At 44.7% G+C, this 19106-nt stretch overlaps 1 protein-coding gene across 4 annotated transcripts in view; it reads right to left on the bottom strand.

Moving 5' to 3' along the window:
- Positions 1-317: 317 nt before the first annotated feature.
- LOC142022794 (serotransferrin-2-like) overlaps positions 318-19106 on the bottom strand; it is a 29709-nt gene continuing 10920 nt past the window's right edge. For 2 of the 4 annotated variants that reach the window (XM_075013011.1, XM_075013012.1), the window contains exons 5-18: positions 18491-18667; positions 17473-17635; positions 17299-17363; positions 16218-16375; positions 12155-12341; positions 11882-12030; positions 10335-10425; positions 9194-9247; positions 8458-8637; positions 7500-7656; positions 6199-6281; positions 4651-4835; positions 4065-4251; positions 318-2926 (exon numbers count right to left, since the gene is read on the bottom strand). In XM_075013011.1, coding sequence (XP_074869112.1) covers positions 2886-2926; positions 4065-4251; positions 4651-4835; positions 6199-6281; positions 7500-7656; positions 8458-8637; positions 9194-9247; positions 10335-10425; positions 11882-12030; positions 12155-12341; positions 16218-16375; positions 17299-17363; positions 17473-17635; positions 18491-18667 — 1877 coding nt within the window. In that variant the 3' untranslated portion in view covers positions 318-2885. Of the gene's footprint in view, positions 2927-4064; positions 4252-4650; positions 4836-6158; positions 6282-7499; positions 7657-8457; positions 8638-9193; positions 9248-10334; positions 10426-11881; positions 12031-12154; positions 12342-16217; positions 16376-17298; positions 17364-17472; positions 17636-18490; positions 18668-19106 lie in introns of those variants that run through there. The other 2 variants (XR_012648044.1, XM_075013013.1) reach the window with 2 other exon arrangements.

Raw genomic sequence — 19106 nt, forward strand, 5'->3', positions numbered from 1 at the left:
CATATTTGTGCCTTTAGTTCAGGTTTCCTCCCTGTGAAAGGGAGATAATCTCTCTCTTCGTGGAGCTGAGAGGATGAATTCATTGTCTGTTAAGTATTTTGAACTTTGTGAATAGAAGTGTAAATATGGCTTCTCTTTAGGCTACTGTGTAATAATCTGCACACACATGAGATCAAGAAACCACAGTCAAGCTCGTGTACAATGCAGACAAATGAGCCTTCAAACGCCAGCTTGGTGTTCAGGTAACAGAGCGTGGTGGTTTCCTGGTTCTGATGTTTTCCTGTTTATAAACCACCCAGCAACACTTGCAAGTGCAGGATGGCCTGCATGACGACTTTGTTCAGTCCCTGTCTGATTGATTACTCTTCTCCTCTGCTATCTTCTGTCCAAACCAGAGGCTCCATGTTGCCGAAGTCACTGATTAGCTGATGTAGCTGTTGAGTGTTGCAATACTCCTTCTGAATTCCACTGCATATCCCAAGGAAGGGGGGAGAGTACCGGTCACTCAAATACAGGCCTACTGCAAGGTTATACGTAGCAGTTGGTGTTTGGACAAGAAGATCAATCTCTGCAAAGTACTAAGGTATCATAAATTCCTGCCTTCAAGACATTTAACAGTCATACAGAATTCATAACCCATGGGCGATTAGAAACAATTAATTAGGCCTGGTCTTCATATACAAAGTATGGAAGAAATGAGGCTGGTAGGTTGGTGACCTCAAATCAAGAATCGGTTTGATACAAGAGATTTATTGCTCTAACATTTTGTATCCAGTTCTTCATGCAGAAAACTGGTTTTCTTCTCTGTAGTTTGTCCAGAATGCTGGATGTACTTTTTTTATGAGAAATACAGAGGCTAACTACATACAAAATCATTGCTGTTAAAACTAAATTTTACAAAATATTATTATTATTACCTTTTTTGTGTTCCCTGTAAGCTGAGTACTTGAAAAGCCACCCAGGAGAAATTCATATGCTGCCCAGCTGATTAGCCAGAGTGCCCACAGCCCACACTGTGTTTATACTATGGTGAACATCTATACATGCCTCAGTGAACATAACAGAATTTATTCTGCACGTGAATGGAAAAAATTAGACGGAACATTGACTACATTCTATAGTTGTCTCACTGTTTTCTACTAGCTTAAGTATGGTCAGGTGATGAAAATTCCTTTGGGGTTCAAAGTGCAGTACAGCATCAGTCCAGTAGATCGTGTCTGAACTCCAAGGAAGGGAGTGGAAGCCAAAACTTGCATTAATTTTGTTGGTATTAACAGATCCAGCCCAGGGACAAAACCCTATGCACTCTGCTTTTCAAGGGCTGCAGTATTTGACACCTTTCCAAGATGCCACATATATCATTTCTGCTGCCGCGGGATGCATTTTTGTTTCCCTGACATGTTGGGAATTAGCTATAGTGATCTTTCCCTCCAGCTTTATCCAGGAGGGCAAGTGAGTTGGATTACAGTGCATGCTCACTGAACTGGTCCATCAAGCCAGACAGAATGGGGCCGGGTCTGACGAATCAGAAGGAGAAAGACTGCTTGGAGTACAGCTCATTAGCCAGGGCATAGAAAGCTAAGGGGACATACCCCATCACACCCCAAAAGCAGGCAGCAGCAGGTCCAGCTCTTAGGCAGAGGCATGCAAGTGGGTTTGCACCGTGCTCCTGTCCAGAGAAACTGGGTCCCCAGCTCCTATTGGGCATTGGCTGGTGGGAGAGTGGAGCCAGTACTCAGGGTGGGGACCATGTGCAGAGCCCTCTGGCACCCCTCCATCTTCTCTACCTAAAGCTGGATCTGCTGCGGTCTGCTGCTGGGGCACAGTGCGGTTTGCAGGGCCAGGACACGCAGGAAGCTGGCCATTGGGTCTTTCTACATACAGCAGGGTGACCCTGTAGTTTGAAAACCATTGCCCTAAGATTTGCATGCATACAAATTTGAGAAATATCCTGTTAAGTGCTGCAATTTGTGCAATAATGGGAACTCCATTGCTGTTCCCTTCCCATCCATCCCCACCTTCTATTAAGAATATAAGAATCTGGTTCCAGTGGTAGAAACATAGTCAGTACAGTGTGTTAACTTGCCAAGAGATAAATGCAAAATACATTGATTCATTCGGTATACATTCTTGGGTGGTCAGACAAGCAGAAGAGAAAAACTCTTCCCTATTCATAGCAGAAGCAAATACTTGTTGCTGTCAGTGCTAGCTGTAAATATATGGGTAGTGTTTTGTAGCTAGCTGTAGCAAGATCTGTGCATTTGAAAATAAATATTGCTATTATCTTGGATAACAAGTTGCTGTAAATGGAAATGCAGTATAAATTAAACATGTTAAGGGAACAAGGCAATAACCTGTGTGACATACATGGAGGAAGAAGGAATAATTCCTAGGCCTAGTGTAGCCTCTGTCCTTCCTACAAAGATTGAATTGTGGGGAGTGGGGTCAGACTGGAAGTATGGTAGCATTTGACTTGCTAGTGCTGCTATTCTGAGTCGCTTGCCCAGTCTCAAGGTTTTCTATCTGGTCCGTGCTGCTGTATGTGATGCCATGCTTCACACTGAGTAAGTGAATGTAGATCTGGGTAGGAAATGGCAGCAACACATGAGCAGCATTATTAGCATCTCCAGCCCACTAGTTTTTATGGGGATAGGAGGATCATATAGATTAGCAGGTGTAAGGTAAATGCAAGGTTCAGTTTTTTTGAGCATTGGAACGTGAGGTCTGTCTTGGTTGTATGAAAACTCAGGGGACACAAGACACTGCAGAAAATAGTCTTCAGTGTGAAAATTCTCTTGGCATCTCTTCATTTCAACTTGGGCAGCAGTGGTGGTAGATATCTGGTAGAGCTTCTGTCTCTTGCTTCAGTAAATTTAACTGCATATCTAAGATGTGCAGATATCCTGCTTGCAGAATTCTAATATGTCTATAAATCAAAATATAACGTTGGAATTAAAAACTCTCAACTCTAAAATTACAGTTCTGCCTGAACTGGTTGGCCCTCCTACACATTAGGTCACTAAAATGGAAACACTAGTATGAGTCATCTGATCTTCAGTCTATTTACTTTACCTTTGGTGATTTTATAGATACAGGTTCAACCTCTCTAATCTGGCACTCCCTCATCTGGCAAACTCCATAATCTGGCATGAGTTTTGTTAGTCAGATGGCCACTTATCATGGATATGGCCAAGTTTTCCGTGGTCCCACAAAGTTTGTTTCCAGCGACCAGTCCTGGCTTTCAGTGTTCTGTCCTGTTATTTAGCTCCAATTTACCCCCAGATGTCGTCTTCTAAGAGCCCTGTAAGCAGTAGAAGTGTTGGTAATATGCTAGAAAATATTGACCTCCCACCATCTGGCAAATTCTCTCATTCAGCGCTGCTCAGGTCCTAAGGGTGCTGGACAAGAGAGGTTCAACCTGTAGTTGGTTTTGAGGTTTTGCTGATGGTTCTCAGCAGCTTTATACAAAACTTGTATAGTAATTTTGAAATTTTCTAGCCAAGTTGTGTGTTTTGTTTTTTTTTAATAGTGTGATAAGAACCCCTTTTAAAGGATCGTTTTAAATTTTAACTAAAGAACTGACTCCTCTTCCCCAAGCTTGGCATCTCCAAGTAAAAGTAAGAGAGCTTTTTTTCCCCCCTACCCACAGAACTGGTCTCTGGAGATCAAGGGGCAAAATCACAACTGGTACAAATAGACCTGTTCTTCAATAACCTAAAGCAGGCACAAGTTTATCATTGAATTTAACCCCAAGATTAAAATATAAGGTATTTAGCTATTCCCTGCATTAAATTCACTGTGAATCCCTAGTGTGAAAATCTTTTAAAATGTGCAGTCAATGGATGTTATTGCACAAGTGTTGTGTCCTCAGCGATCTGGTAGCAATGGTAATTTTTAACTGTGTCTGTGGTGAAGTTCATTGGCACATTTCACATACCAGTGCCTACAGGCAGGAGTTGCTAACTTTGTCAGTAGGGAGCTGAGAGTGACTGTCCAAAAGGAATTGAAGCAGGCATGCTTCTAAGGTTGTGTCCCATAGCCCAACAAGAACTACTTCACATTACCTGCATGTGTGCAGTTAAACACAGATTCTGCCAGCTGAAAGAAGGGCACTCCAAGAATTGACTGATAGCTCAGGTGATCTGTGAGAACAAGATAGAGAGTAGCATCTTTAAAAAGCAGATCGCTTTCTCCATACTTCTGTGAGTGAAAGAGATGGAACTCAGAATCCAGATTTGTTTCCAGAGTTTCCTATACAGAAAAGGGAAAAAAAAAAACAAAAAAACATAAAACAAAAATATGAAGGTAAATTTTCAGCTATGTAGGAACCTCACATAAGGAGAGATGTATAGGGGTTAAACTAATGCTAGCTTTATGTGGGCCCTTGCAGTTTCCTCCTGCATGTTATCTCATTGCCTGTTACAGGACCATAGAGGCTTGTTTCTCAGCAACAATATGGCTGTGATGCTGTTGCTGAAACTCTTCTTTAGCAAAGCCGAATGGCCTTTTCACTAGTCTCCTGTACAGTCTTACTTTAATGCTGGCTGTGGAACCACTTTTGATTCTTGTTTTGTTTGGAAGGCTTTGGACTTTGGGATTTCCAACAGCATGTAAGATGAACAGAACAATCTTTCTCATCTTCTGCCTTACCTGGGATTTCATCAGGAAGTTGTAAATCTTGGTAGTAGTCACTGGTCGTGTCATGACTATGTTAGGAGGAACACGACCAAGGTTACAGTCTGCCCAGTCTGTGACTGTGACACGTCTTCCATCCAGACACAGCAGCTCAAAGTCATTTAGGCTATAACCCTTAGCCCAACCTGAGCTTTGCAGACCTGCAAAGGAGATGGAGAGGTAAGTACAGTTCAGCTCATTCAATCCTTTGTTCACACCATCAGCTGGATCTCAGCTGAGCCAAGGTGAAATCCCATGTCAAGTATTAGCCCTAGAAAGGAAAAAAACTCAGTGCACTGTGTCCAAAATGTACAGTTTGCCAGAGTTATCTAGAGAAGCTCTAGAGTGGGTACACTGGAGTTCCTGTAGGGAGACTTTTTATGTCACTGACTGTAGGCTGCATGTGACTTAACTTGAAACTTCATTTCCTAGTTAGCTAAAGAACATTGCAGTTGTTAGTGTATATCAATGCCATATCAGCCTTTCAGTCCATCTTATCGTGCAGCTGGAAGGACCTTAGAGAAAAGGTAATACAGTCTCCATGACCATTCAGCCCTTAAATGCTCTGCAGAAACTGCTAATCAGTGTGTCTGTTCTAATGGAGGTCCAATACCTAATGGATATGCGTATCTTTTCTGAAAGACTACACCTTTGCTTACAAACACCTTTCTCTGGAATTTAGACTGCAGAAATTTTGATGTGCTGTTGAGATTACTTTATTGATTGGTTTGTAAGGCCAGATATAAAATAGTTTCCTGTTCCTTCATGAAGGTTGTAAGCTGTTTGGCCTGCTATTAAGATTAGCAAAAGGAGCATGGGGGGTTTTCAGTGCTTTTCTATTTTAAGTTATTTTAACCAAAACTGATTTTCATTTTAAAACTTGCCAGTTGGCAGCCCTTCAGTCTGTCAAACTTCTCTGCTTTTTGCCATTTCTAAAGTAATTTGGTTGAGAATTTTGGCAAGCAGATAATTTCAAATGGACATAGTGAGATTTTTACAGGCATTAATATGCTATATTTGTGTCCAAAACTAGCATAGTAGGATAGTCAGATCAATTCTTCTCATGTAGCCTCTGTGGGAGCTGCAGAACACTTCCAGTGTAAACAAGGGTTTTATACTTCAGCATATGCTGTGGTATCTCTTACTTTACTATCATGATTTTCTTCACTCTCTGGCCAGACATAAGGGTATACAATTACTGTAGCTGCCTCTGGACAAGGATGTGATGCCAATGGGATTCAATGGGTTTTCTGAAACTTTTGGTCTTTCTCCCAAATGGGCACTTTACAAGACTTGTTTCTCCCTATCTTCTTGACTATTTCCCTTTTCCTCTTCAAACTAAATCTTACATTTCACTGGAGCATTTGAACTCAGAAGGGCCTTCTTACTTTAAATCCAACCAAAATAGCTCCATGCTCAGATTTAGATCTCTGTATGTGGATGTTTCGGAATCATGATTATTATGTGGGAGAAAACTTTGGTACCCGCTAAATTGCTCAAAGGATGGGACAAACTGCATCTCACTCTCAATATTCTTGAGCAGGTTATGATGTTCCAGGAAGGCCACATCCCCAAAACTCCTTCCACTGGGACTGCCGACAAGACACCTAGCACAAGGAAAGCAATAGGTTATCACAGCATCAGTCTGAGAGACTAGGATACTGAAAGGTTTGGATACAGTAAACCCCCAAAATGTACAATTTCAAATTGCACTCAACTTGTGTTAACGCAAGTTAAATGCAACTTGAAGCCTCTCTTTGGCTGTTTGCCCGGCAGCTAGGGGAAGCCAGGGATATGCTGCTCCTGGCTCCCAGGGTGGCAGAGAGCCTCACTGCTGGTGGGAGCCAGGAAACTGACCAGCGATGTGCCGACCAGTTTCCTGGCTCCCCTCCACTCCCTGGAGCCAGGAGACTGACCAGGCTGGTGTCCTCATCAGTTTTCTGACTTCCCTGAATTGCACAGGAAATTTGCCTTATGAGGGGTGGGTTGCGAGAATGCAACCCCTATGTAAGTTAGGGGTCTACTGTACTAATTTGAGACTAGTCTAGGTCCCTGGTTGCCAAAAAGGTACCACCACATACTGAAGCAATTGTGTGTAAAATGAGTTCGTCGTCTTGTTGCAGATCCTAGTGAATGAATCTCTGTTATAAATAACTAATCGTCTCCTTGCTGACAATCTTCACAAACAGGCCCAAGTCTCCATTGGCAGGGAGAATGAATAACTTCCACATTCCTAAAGCTGACTCCCAAATTTGAGCTGAGGCATAAGGACAGGACAATATACAGAAGCGTGCACTATCATATTGTTTCTGGATTTGTGTCCCTGTGACTCCCAAGCCCATACCATTTCAGCTACACTATAAATATAGGGATTGGCACCTTCTGTTTGCTTCCTTTGTCTCCCATTATTTTATAGTGTCTTGCCATTATGGAGAAGGGATAATTCTTTGCCTCCTACATAATTTCCTTTTATACCCTCCACCGCTCACTTGCTCAAATTCCATACCGGTTGTGCTGGCTGATCCTGTGGTGGTGTTACCCCTTCAGCTGGCCTCAGAGTAAGCTTATGTTTGGGCACCAAGTAATTGTTAGTGGATTATGAGTTAAGAATCGCGATCCTGTCTAATTTTCCATTAGAAATGGTGATATGGCTTTTAAATCACCAACTGAGCAGTCTCATAGCAATCACAATATCGGTAAAAGACACTGGCTCCAAAGCAATTTTTAAATGAGAGTTCTGTCTAGGAAAACATCAGGCAAAAGAAATGAGCCATCTCTGGGTGAGGTTTTTAAGTTACATTCTTGCCTCAAACAGAGAGATTTACCTGAGAGCGCCCATGTTTCCGTAGTAGCGTTCGTTATGGTTTGCAACACACCTGCTGGACACTTTTGCTCCTTGCATCTCACCTTCTCCAATACACACTTTGCATAGATTCCTATCTGCTCCTGGCATGCAGCCCTTCCAAAAGTAACTCTGGTACGCTTAAGGAAGGAAGAGATGAGGTCAGTCAATGTGAGGTATTTCAAACTGTTTCCTAATATGGGACAGTGACTGCTATTGTACTTCTCCATTGCAAGAGAGGCTTCATTTCCTGAAGTGTCTTGTCTCACCCCGCTACTAAGATAAAGGACCAGATGCTTTTATCTACTGAGCGTGTCTGCTTTAAGACCTACAGTAAAAAAGTCCATAGCTTGGCTCCTGCTTGCGTGAAGGATAATGTCAGACAGCAAATAAGTAAAACTAAATCTTGCAGGTGAGTACAGCTGTCTGTATGTGCGGGTTATGAACTGCATTGCATTGTCTACAGATGGATGCTGCCTACCTGCCAGTATCTGGAGATTTTAATTAGGGACCCTGAAGGCAGCCGTGGCACTCGTGCTCAGATCCTAACACTTGACTCCTCCGTTTTCAGATTGAATCTATCAATCTTCAGGGCATGGTGCAAGACGCTTCTGATCAGGTATGAGGTTATGGGTTTTAAAGCTGGGTACGGAGGGCAGCCTGTATGGGAGGATGGGTATCTACCTATTATGGGCTATATTGAATATTTTTAAACATAGTGTAGTGATAATTCTAGATGTCAGGGTCCTTAGCAGTGCTCCCCTAGAAATCCATTGAACTAGGTGAGTATTTTGGAGGGACATAGTGGAGTAACGGTGTAGGTCTCAGGTGATGTGTGAGAATGACTGACTGAAGTCTTCCACTCTCCCTTTCTCCTTCCTTCCCAAACCCTTTGGCACTATTAAATGTTCCCTTGTTAGATATCCTGGTGCAGTCCTTACCAGAGCCAATATCGCAGTTCATGGTGGTCTCCAGAGCCCCCACGGTGTGCCTGGAGAGGAGCAACCACCCGCCAGGACTATACAGATGACTGTGGCAGGAGCGGCGTCCCCTCAGGTTATGGATATTTACATGCCTGGCATTCTTCTTTGCCAGGGCTACAGCATAGACAGGTGGCAGTGCTGCGTGATAATGACAACACCCAGTTAGACTGAAACAGCAAGACATCTTGGACAGGAGCAGTCTCCATGTTAAAGTAAGTTTTAGAATCTGTTGCATCCTCTCTAAACACTGCTGCCTCCACTTCCTTTGTAGGGAAATGAGCTGTATTGTCTTCTGAACCACAAAATCCCCTTCTTCCAGAGTCAGTTTACGCGCAACCTTTATCCTAGCATAAATCCCAAGAACCTACACTCTACAAAGAGCCAGCGCTCCTCTTCCTGCCTCCCAACCTTCCGTGACCCTAACAGAGCCTTGTTTGACAGGGTTGGGTTATTGTAGCTGGAAGTTTCAGAGTCTGATGCATGACATCATCATGGCTCTGCGGGAGCAAAGTATGAGCCAGCAGAGCACTACAATTGCTGTTAACCACGCTGCTGCATAGCTGGGACTCACCCCGCTTCTACAGGTCTTAGGAATCCTGTCTTGTACCAGCAGAGTTGCCCAAGCATCCTGGTGGAGCCCCTGAAAGTAGAAACCCCTTCCTTGGCCTGTTCAGAAATCATCCATTCCCTTTACCTGCAAGGTAGGTCAGCTTCTTTTTTCTTCCAGCAGCTGGGGCACATGCCTCTCCTGGGCAGAAGAGAAGAGCAAGGGCCAAGTGAGTTTTGAAAACCCAGCAATCACCGTGCATGTGCTAGATACCATCCTAATCACTAACGAGCTCCAAAGGATGCATCTGGAAAGACTAATCAAGGGATGGCAGGCAGCCTGTGCCGGGGCTCACATTGTCAGCATTCCCACCATAGAAAACTGCACTCATGAAGTGCACATGGTTGTGGTTCAGGCACTGAACACTCAGTGCAGGGGAATCTATCGACACTTACTGAAACAGCAGGACTCTCCCCAGGTAGGTGAGGATTTGGAATATGGGAAAGCATCTTTCTCCATACCAAAGCATCAGATCATGGATTTCACCCTTTCCCAGTCATGCTGGATCTGGTGTATTCCCCGCTCCCAAAATGGATGTGGTGTCATGGACTTTGCAGGTGCAGAAAGAAGTTTCTCCACCCACCACCAAAGGTTTGTCTCCATGGTGGCACAGCTGTGGCTGGTTCAGCTGGTGTGGGCTTTGGAGCTATAAAATGGCCGTGTTGATGTTTGGGTTCAATAGGAGGGTCTGAAAGCACATGTTCCACCCAGCAACAATGTCCATTCTGCAATTTTTTAGCAGCTTATGTGAGTTGGGCTGGGCCAGTCACAGGTCTTTCGTTGCAGTGTGGACTTACCCAAGATTCCCCAACAAGATGCAGAGTCTGCTAGTTTCTGGTTTTTCGAAGCTAAGAATGTTGAACCTTGTCCATTAATTTATATCATCCTTTGCACCTACAGTATCTGATCCAAGGCTTGTGAACTGCTTCAGACCCTGTATTAGAGATTTGCAGCATCTCTGCTGAGGCAGGTCTGTATAACTGCTCCCTTGTACAGGTGGGAAAACTGAAGCAGAGATTAAGTAACTTGCCAAAGACCTCAATGTCAGTCAGTGGAAGAACAGGAAGTACACAGATCTCTTGAGTCCCATTCTCCTAGCTTGGCAGGGAGGCACAGCCGTGTGGCAATTTTACCAGGTTTTAGTGGTAGCTTCTTTTCCCGTCCCCCCCCCAGTCTCTGTCCTTCCCTCACCTGCGCCTTAGGGATTATTGTTGAACAGAAAACTCACCATAACATTCTGTAGCTACCGAGACCAGCCCGCATATCCCGGCAATGTAGGCATGGGTGGCATCCAACGTGGCTGCATCAGCCTCATTGCTCTGTCAACAACATCACAAAGTAACACTGGGTATTGTGCCAGTTATTGCAACCTCATGCAGTATCTTTGGGGATCACTGTCTCAAATTGAGCTATGAGTTCTGAATGATTGAGTTGCGCTCCATGAAGGACGGTTACCATAGCTCCTTAGGAACTAACAGGTGTAGGGGGTTAGTAAGGTCAGTCACTGCAACTAATAGACTCTAGAGAGGTCCTGTCCCAGGGGAGGCTGGGGTTGATTAATTCAATTTGTTTTTTGAGAGATTCAAACAAAGGCTTTCAGTGTCAGAAGGCAAAGTGTGAACTTTCAGCCTTTTAATTCAGCAAAGAGCAGGACCTTGGGGAAGGGTTGGAAAGATTTTGGCTTACTATGACCCATGGGTGTCTTCTACTAAGCTTTTACTGTGCACGTGGGAGTATTTGGGGTGAGGGGTTAGACAGTCTCTCCAGTACATTCATTTTAAGGTTAAAGTACTTTGCTTCGTGAGGGCTGGTTGATATTGGCTATATACTGGTGAAGCCTCTGAAGAATGGGCCCAGTACCTGTAGGTAACCTAACTCAGACCTGCTGGAGGACTCAGTGCATTGCAGAAGGACTGCAAGCATAAACCCTCTGTCTGGAGGGTGAGAGATGCAAAGAGGCTCCCAGCAATCACCTAAGATCTTAAGCAGCTGCCCTTGAAGATGAGGACAGGTGGTGTCAAAGATGCAGCAAACCTTGAAACTGTGACTGACAATTTAGAACCTACATAACCCGTACCTCTCCCCCATACCCCAGTGGCTAGGAGGGCCTGAGACCACTCTGTCTCGTTTTATGCAGTGCCTTTGTTGACTGGTTTATCTCTATTACCGCCAGGTGTTTGGGACAAGGACAGAGATGCCTGTTTACGCCTTATAAAAGGGGGACCAAACCGCAGTTTGTGAGCTGCATGTGGTTTTAAAGTTTAAACCATAACTTTTAAAGTTATGGTTAGGCTCATGGAACCTCCCACATCCTTCCATTCTCTGCCTATCGGACTGGAGTGTGGTACGCAGGATCTCTGACCAGTGAGAAAGAAGAGGTGACTGGTGCCTGATGAGAGTGGGAGGTCACAATTCAAAGATATTTCTGTCTGCTTGCCATGCTCCTCCCTTTCCCTGAGCAGTTCTCTGCCTCTCCCCACTACTGCACCTCCCAGCTTTTCAGCAGCTGCCATATAGAAAGGGGGCCCAGCAGCACCAAGTGGCTGAGGAGGACCATCAAATCCTGGCAGAAATCTGGGGGATGGCATGTGACCCCATGTGCCCTCCCCTGGGCACCACCTCTGGCTTTTGCCCAGAGTGGAAGTGAGTTTCCCAGCTTCAACCCCATGGGTCATGCTAACCCCCTGAACCTCAGTCAGCACTTGAACGTCTGAAGAGTGTCACATGTGGCTCAGGTTCCATAAGTTTGGCCACCCCAGCCACACAGTTTCTTACCTTGATCAACTCAATGCAGTTGGTCATTGAAGCTGCTTGGACACAGACCAGGGGGGCAGATTGGATATTTAGGGCCCATTCTTCACACTTGCGGAGCTCAGCATCACTGATGCAGCACCAGCGCACCACACTGTTGTCCAGTGAGCTCCCTGCAACAGCGAGAAAGAGACCACAGTGGGGTTAGTACCACCCTGGAGTCGGCTGTCTTTACTAACTGGCTTCTTTGGGTCTGTGTGTGCCTCTCCCATCCCCTTCCCTTGCGAGAGCTCTCACCTTCATGACCTAGTCCCTGCAGGAGGGCTACGTAATCCAGGCCGAGGACATGGGAGATCTCTGCTTTGTCCTCAAGAAGCTGTAGGTGCTGAGTGGCATCGCGGAACAGCAGGTTCTTAGCCCTGAATCGCACTGAAGTGAAGAGCTCAAACTTGGCCCTTTCTTTTCCCTTCTGCCCAAAGAGATGCTAGGAAAAATATAAGGGCTTTAGCTGTAGTGATGTGGCTCACCTCTTCCGTAACTAACAGCCTCATTTCTACACCAGCTCTGTCTAGAGTCATGGCAAGTATGGGGTGATCATAATGTAGTATTCAGAATTGTATCCGCCTGGGAATAGACAAACCCAACATGCATCTGTCTTAGGTGCTGGTTTCCATCTCTACATGGTCTGGGGCCCAGTTATTTGAGGAACTGCTGCTTCTCCTGTCCCATCTCAAAGATCACAATCAGCTAGGATATGCATTTTCTGCTCCAGCAGGGGAGCTTGCTGCCTGCAAGTGCCCAGGCAGGAGCTCCAGACTACAGCATAAGATGTAGCTGTTTTGGTTAAATTATTCACTAACCATGGGCTGTGTCAGGGACATAATACGGAGATTTGTAAGAACTATCTGAAGTCTTATGTAGTCCATGATGAATTCGAGATACCTGGAGGCTGAAGCAACAAGCATCAGTTGCCCACTAGGGAATGCGAATATGGAGATGGAGAAGTAAAGAGGGACTTGAGCCATATGGCAAACCACGTAAGAACTCCCATTGGCAGGCATTTGGAGGTCAGATGGGGAAGACCTTGTGTGTTGTTCCTTTCAATTCAGTGGCCTGGCCTCTTCCACTCCACTGCTCACTCCTACCTAATCTTCTAGAAGTGAAGTAAATTATCCTAGTGGAGACTTAGCTGTCTTCTCAGGGCCTCTGCAGGATGGTTCCTCAGTCAGTTCTGTGTCCCTTGTAATTTAAAATACCTCAAAGGGATGGCGTTTTGTCCGCTTTGTTCAGGAGACCATTTCTGACAGCTGCAACTAGACTCTGCAAGTTTTTCCTGATTATTTGCTTTACAGTTTCTCTGGCACAACTATTAGACAAGATTCCTTGTTACTCCATCTTGCATAACTCCTCCCTCTTGAGCACTTGCAGTCTTGTGTCCTCAGATGTTATTACACTGTCCCCCATTTACTCAAGCTACACATCCAGCACCTGCGTTAGTGTATCAGCAAAGCACAGGTGATGATCTGTGGTAGGAGAAACCTGACCTGTTGGGGATAGACCATGGGACTGTAGCACCATAGCCCCCATTGCAAACTACTTCTACACCTGGATGGCTGTGGCTAGGTTAAAGATCTAGGGAAGAAAAATCAAGTTGGGGGAGCCTCAAGGAATCCATCTTGAAGAACGTGGAGGAGATAAAAATCAACATGGGTTCACCAAGGGGGTGTCACACATGACCAACCTGATTCCCTTCTATGACAAGGCAACTGGCTCTGTGGATAAGGGGAAGATGGCAGATGAGATATACCTTGACTCTACCAAAGCTTTTGATGTGGTCTCCCACAATATTCTTGTCAGCAAGTTAGAAAAGTATGGATTGGGTAAATGGACTGTAAGGTGGACAGAAAGCGGACTAGATTCTCCAGCCCACCAGAGAGTAATCAATGGCTCTATGTCTGTTTGGTGCCCAGCATCAGGCAGAGTGTCCCAGGGGATCAGTTGTGGGGCCAGTTTTATTCAACATCTTTATTAATGACCTGGATGAGGGGACGGATTGCACCCTCAGCAAGCTTGCAGATGACACTAAGCTAAGGGAGAGACAGATAAGCATGAGGGTAGGGATAGGGACCAGAGTGTCATAGGTATATTGGAGGGTTGGGCCTGAAGAAATCTGATGAGGTTGAACAAGGGCAAGTGCAGAGTGCTGCACTTGGGACGGAAGAAGCCCAAGCACTGCTACAAGCTGAGGACTGACTGGTGAAGCAGTAGTTCTGCAGAAAAGGACCTGGGGTTTACAGTGGATGAGAAGCTGAGTATGTGTCAACAACAATGTGCCCTTGTAGCCAAGAAGGCTAAGAGCATATAGGGGTGCATTAGTCGGAGCACTGCCAACAGATCTAGAGAATGAGTTATTCTCCTTTATTCAGCACTGATGAGGCCATATCTGGCCTCACTGGTGCTGAATAATCTGCATCCAATTCTGGGTGCCCCCTTACAGAAAGATGTTAATGCTTTGGAGAGAGTCCAAGGGAGGGCAACAAAAATGATTAGGGGGCTGGAGCCCATGATTTCTGAGGAGAGGCTGAGGGATTTGGGCTTATTTAGTCTACATAAGAGATGTGGAGGTGGGGATGGATTTGATAGCAGCCTTCTTCTACCTGAAAGGGGGCTCCAAAGAGAATGGAGAGGCTGTTCTCAGTGGTGACGTGGTAGAACAAGGAGCAATGGTCTCAATTTACAATGGGAGAGGTCTAGGTTAGATATTGGGAAAAACTGTTTCACCAGGAGGGTGGTAAAACGCTGGAATGCATTACCGAGAGAGGTGGTACAGTCTCCATCCCTCAATATTTTTAAGTCCTAGCTTAACAAAGCTCTGGCTGGGATGATTTGGTTGGGATTGGTCCTGCTTTGAGCAGGGGTTGGACTCAATGACCTCCTGAGGTCTCTTCCAACCTTAGGATTCTATAATTCTCTATGTGTCCCAGGAAGTTGGCTGAAGTTTAAAACTCCCCTCATGTGCGAATCTCCCCTCTGTGGCAAACTGCATTCCTCTGCCCACAAGGGTGGTCTGTACCCACACTATTTAATTACCTCCCCTTAATATATGGCATTACTGCTTTCAAGCATTTCGATCTTAAATGGTTCAGACTGTTTATCCCTTGGACCCAAGTTCAGCTTGCAAGGGGGAATGAGACTCCTTCCTCCAGAGAGTGGGTAGAGGCAGATGCTAGTGTTAGATTTTTTTGGTAATTGGTAGATGCTATTGTTAAACATATGTACTGATAGTGCCCAGAGGCCCCAAACAGGATCAAGCACTGATTGTATTACATGCTGTACAACCATGCTCCCTTCCTCACAGCCCTTAGGCCAAGATCATTGTACTTATTTAGGTGCCGCCTAACTCCCACCGACTTTACTGGAAGTTAGATACTGAAATACGTTTTGAGGATCTGGACTTTACAGTCTAAACACCTCCACCCTCACCACATTAACAGCAAACGGATGTAGTGAGAGCAAAGATCTCTTCACATTTACCCTTAAAGTGGCTGAGACCTCCACCTTTGCTCCTTCTCTCCCAGATTGTAGTACTTATATTGGCAACATAAAAGGGCAAGTAAAATGATTAGGGGTTTGGAACACGTCCCATATGAAGAGAGATTACAGAGACTAGGACTTTCCATTTTAGAAAAGAGGAGATTAAGGTGAGATATGATAGAGGTATATAAAATCATAAGTGGTATGGGGAAAGTGAATAAGGAAAAATTGTTTTTGTTCCCATAATAAAAGAACTAGGGGACACCAAATGAAATGAATGGGCAGCAGGTTTAAAACAAATAAAAGGAAGTTCTTCTTCACACAGCACACAGTCAACCTGTGGAACTCCTTGCCAGAGGAGGCTGTGAAGGCTAGGATTATAACAGGGTTTTAAAAAGAACTGGATAAATTCATGGAATTTAGGTCCATTAAATGACTATTAGCCAAGATGGGTAGGAATGGTGGGGTCCCTAGCCTCTGCTTGTCAGAGGCTGGAAATGGATGGCAGGAGAGACATGGCTTGATCATTACCTGTTTGGTTCACCCCTTCTGGGGCACCTGACATTGACGATTGTTGGCAGACAGGATACTAGACTGGATGGACCTTTGGTCTGACTCAGTATGGCCATTCTTATGTTCTCTGTGGCTCTGTTCAAGAGCTGTGTGCACTCATCCTCTCTTTCCAATAACCTCTGAAACTCTCAACATGGTACATGTCCTAGCAGATGACCACGTTGCATGTCCCAGAGGAGCCTCAGGACCTGCAGTCCAGCTCTTTCCATCTACACAGAGAGGTCTTGGAAGCTGATAGGCAGTTCCAAATTACCTGGATCAGGGTGAGGAACTTCTTGGTAATCTTCTGGAAATTGCGGCGGCTAACAATGGCACGTCCAGGCCCATGACCCAGGTTACAGGTCCCATAGGCACTCAGATTCCCTGTGGATCCATCTGGACACAAGAGCTCATACTCCTTTTGTTCTGAATCTAAAACAACGGAGCAGCTGTCAGAGCTGTGAATTGAAACTTGACTTGGTGGAGGGAGAGGAGAAAGAGCATTTCTCCAGGGACCCTGTGCCCCTGCAAGACATTGACTACCAACTGCAGGCAGAGAATGTTTTTCTCTGTGTTCCTCCCCTTACCTGTGAGGGATTTTAAAGCAGAAGGATGTTAGCGGGGGAATCAGAGACACTTTCTGAGAAGCAATAGTAACAGAGAGGAAGCCATATTAGTCTGTATCTTAAAACAAAAAAGCAGTTGTGTAGCACTTCAAAGACTAACAAAATAATGTATTAGGCAATGAGTTTTTTGTGGGGCAGACCCACTTCTGCAGATCTGGACATAGTGCTGTACTGAAAATAGATCTGAACAAATGGGTCCACCCCACAAAAGTTCATCACCTAATAAATTATTTTGTTAGTCTTTAAACTGCTACGTGACTGCTTGTTTGCTTTCTGAGAAGAATAATTTAAATGTGCATTCAAGAAAAAGAAGCTGATAGACCCTGCAAACGATGTGCCAAAAATGCACATCTTTGGTCAGGTAAAAACCCAGGCTAATGAACACTGCCCCTCTAGCTGTGACATTACCTGTGGATTTGTAAAGGGTTCCTGATTGTAAACCCTCAGCCATGCCATATAAACTATGCTTGCTTCTTCAGCCACCTGAGAACTAAGATGATAATCTGGAATGGAAAGCTTTGGTGGTTTTGACAGGGAACCTCTCTTGTGAGCCACCATTCTCCTCCAAGTCTTCCACTCTCTGACTCTTGGCAATCTGAGAAATACCCTCAAGAGTTGCTTGCCTACACAAACTCAAACTGGAATCAGTTATACATTAGACATCTACCTCAAAAGGGTCCATGTAGAAATACAAGTTGCAAGCTAACAAATCAGAATACTGGGGTTTACCTGTGCGATTCATTATTATTAAGTGATCGAGGAAAGCCACATCTGCGACTCCTCTCTTCAAACACCTGCAGAGAAATTTAACACAATCCATTAGCACTTAAACCTGCCTTTCTTCTGCCATCCCTGCTTTCCTCAAAGCCACCTCTAACACAAGCAGAGTGTGGGTAAAGTCACCTGAAGGCTCCCTCAGAGTCATAAAAGGGCTCACTGCTGCTGGTCTCACAGAAGTGGTTCTTGCTTCTAACGTAGGATTTTGGTCCTTGACAGAGAGCACAGAGCTGAGGGGATGTGATGCCAACACCAGGGATGCAGCTGGCACTGAAATATTGACTGAGCACTATAGACATAAGAAAAAGCATCAAATGGCAAAGGCTGAAAGAGATAACAGTAACATTCCTTACGTGCCACATGTAAAAAAGGTCTTCAGTGGGAATGGCCTGGGTGTCTAAAAGTTTCAGTGTGAAATACTCTCTGAAACTGCAGCATTAAATCCCAATTGGGTCAAGTCCATCTTTCTTTGTTCTGAGAGAGTTAGTCAGTTTGTGCACTTACTATACATGAGTCCCTACCCTTAACAACCTGGCCCTGTCCGCTCTGTGGGTTCATTAAAGAACCTGTGGCGCTTTCTGTCAGAACTTGGAGTCTCTGACCAGCCTCTGCTCACTATAGTGTATTTGCAATAGTCCACCTCGTTGTTATCCTCCCCTGCAAAGGCGGCTGCACTAGACAGCCATAGGATCCAGCCCTCTATCTGGTGAGATTTGGGAGCCTGGTGAGTGCAGGATCAGGCCCATCATCTGTCAAAGACTATGAGGTCCTTTTGGAATGAAAGGCACAGAGAGGTAAGACAACATGATGTAAAAGTTGCAGTGCATTGCTTTCCTTCCCTAAAACTCCCACTGAATACAGAACACAGACATTTCCTGTTGGTGTTGTTAACAGTGTTTTTCTATTGTGAGGAATCCCTGAAAAGGCTTTGGCAAAAGAGAGCTAGAAGCAAGATCTGGTCCAAAACCCCAGAGGGTCTTTGGTCTTTGTATATTCTATATATATACATATTCCTGTGTATACTATTACTTTGTATATTCCATATACATATTACTGTAGTTCAGTATGTGTTATATTTATCATCACTTTACTCTCCTTTATGTGGGTAGGAGCTTGGCCCCATGGTCACCATCCACACACCCACCTTGACTCAGAGGTTGATCCTCATTCCAGAGGAGCTCATTGCTAGCCAGGAGGAAGCCCAGTGGGATATTCCAGCCTGATGTCCACCGTGCTCCATTGTGGCAGCTACGCACTCCCCTTAGTCTCTGGATGTTCAAAGTGCCTCGTCTGGCAACAGCCACAGCAAACACACAGTTTCCTGAGGGGAGGGGAGGAAGAATAAATACCCCTTTAATAAATTTATGATAACTGCCCCAGCACGTTTCTTTGGTGGGGCTAAGATTAGAAAGATGTCTCAAAACATAAGAAATCGAGTTACCAGCATAGGCATGGAAAACAGAATTAGTCTGAAAGTAACATTCTGTTGGTTCTGTCACTGCCCAGTGTAGCCAAGGATGTTCATGATTATTCACTTATCGTGTGATATTATGATTATTATCATATATATTATCATATGTTAATTGGATTTAATTTGTAGGATTATGAAAGTATAAAGTAGTTCCTCTCGATAGTGAAATGAGTATTAGATGTGAGTAAGACAAGCTGAAATCCTAGAACTTGTATCTTAAACCCTCCAAGACTTTAGCTTCACTACTTGAGACCTTGGAGACAAGAAATGATGACATGCACTACTAGAA

Source organism: Carettochelys insculpta, chromosome 18 (genome assembly GCF_033958435.1).
Source record: "Carettochelys insculpta isolate YL-2023 chromosome 18, ASM3395843v1, whole genome shotgun sequence".
In the NCBI taxonomy this organism is placed as follows: domain Eukaryota; kingdom Metazoa; phylum Chordata; order Testudines; family Carettochelyidae; genus Carettochelys; species Carettochelys insculpta.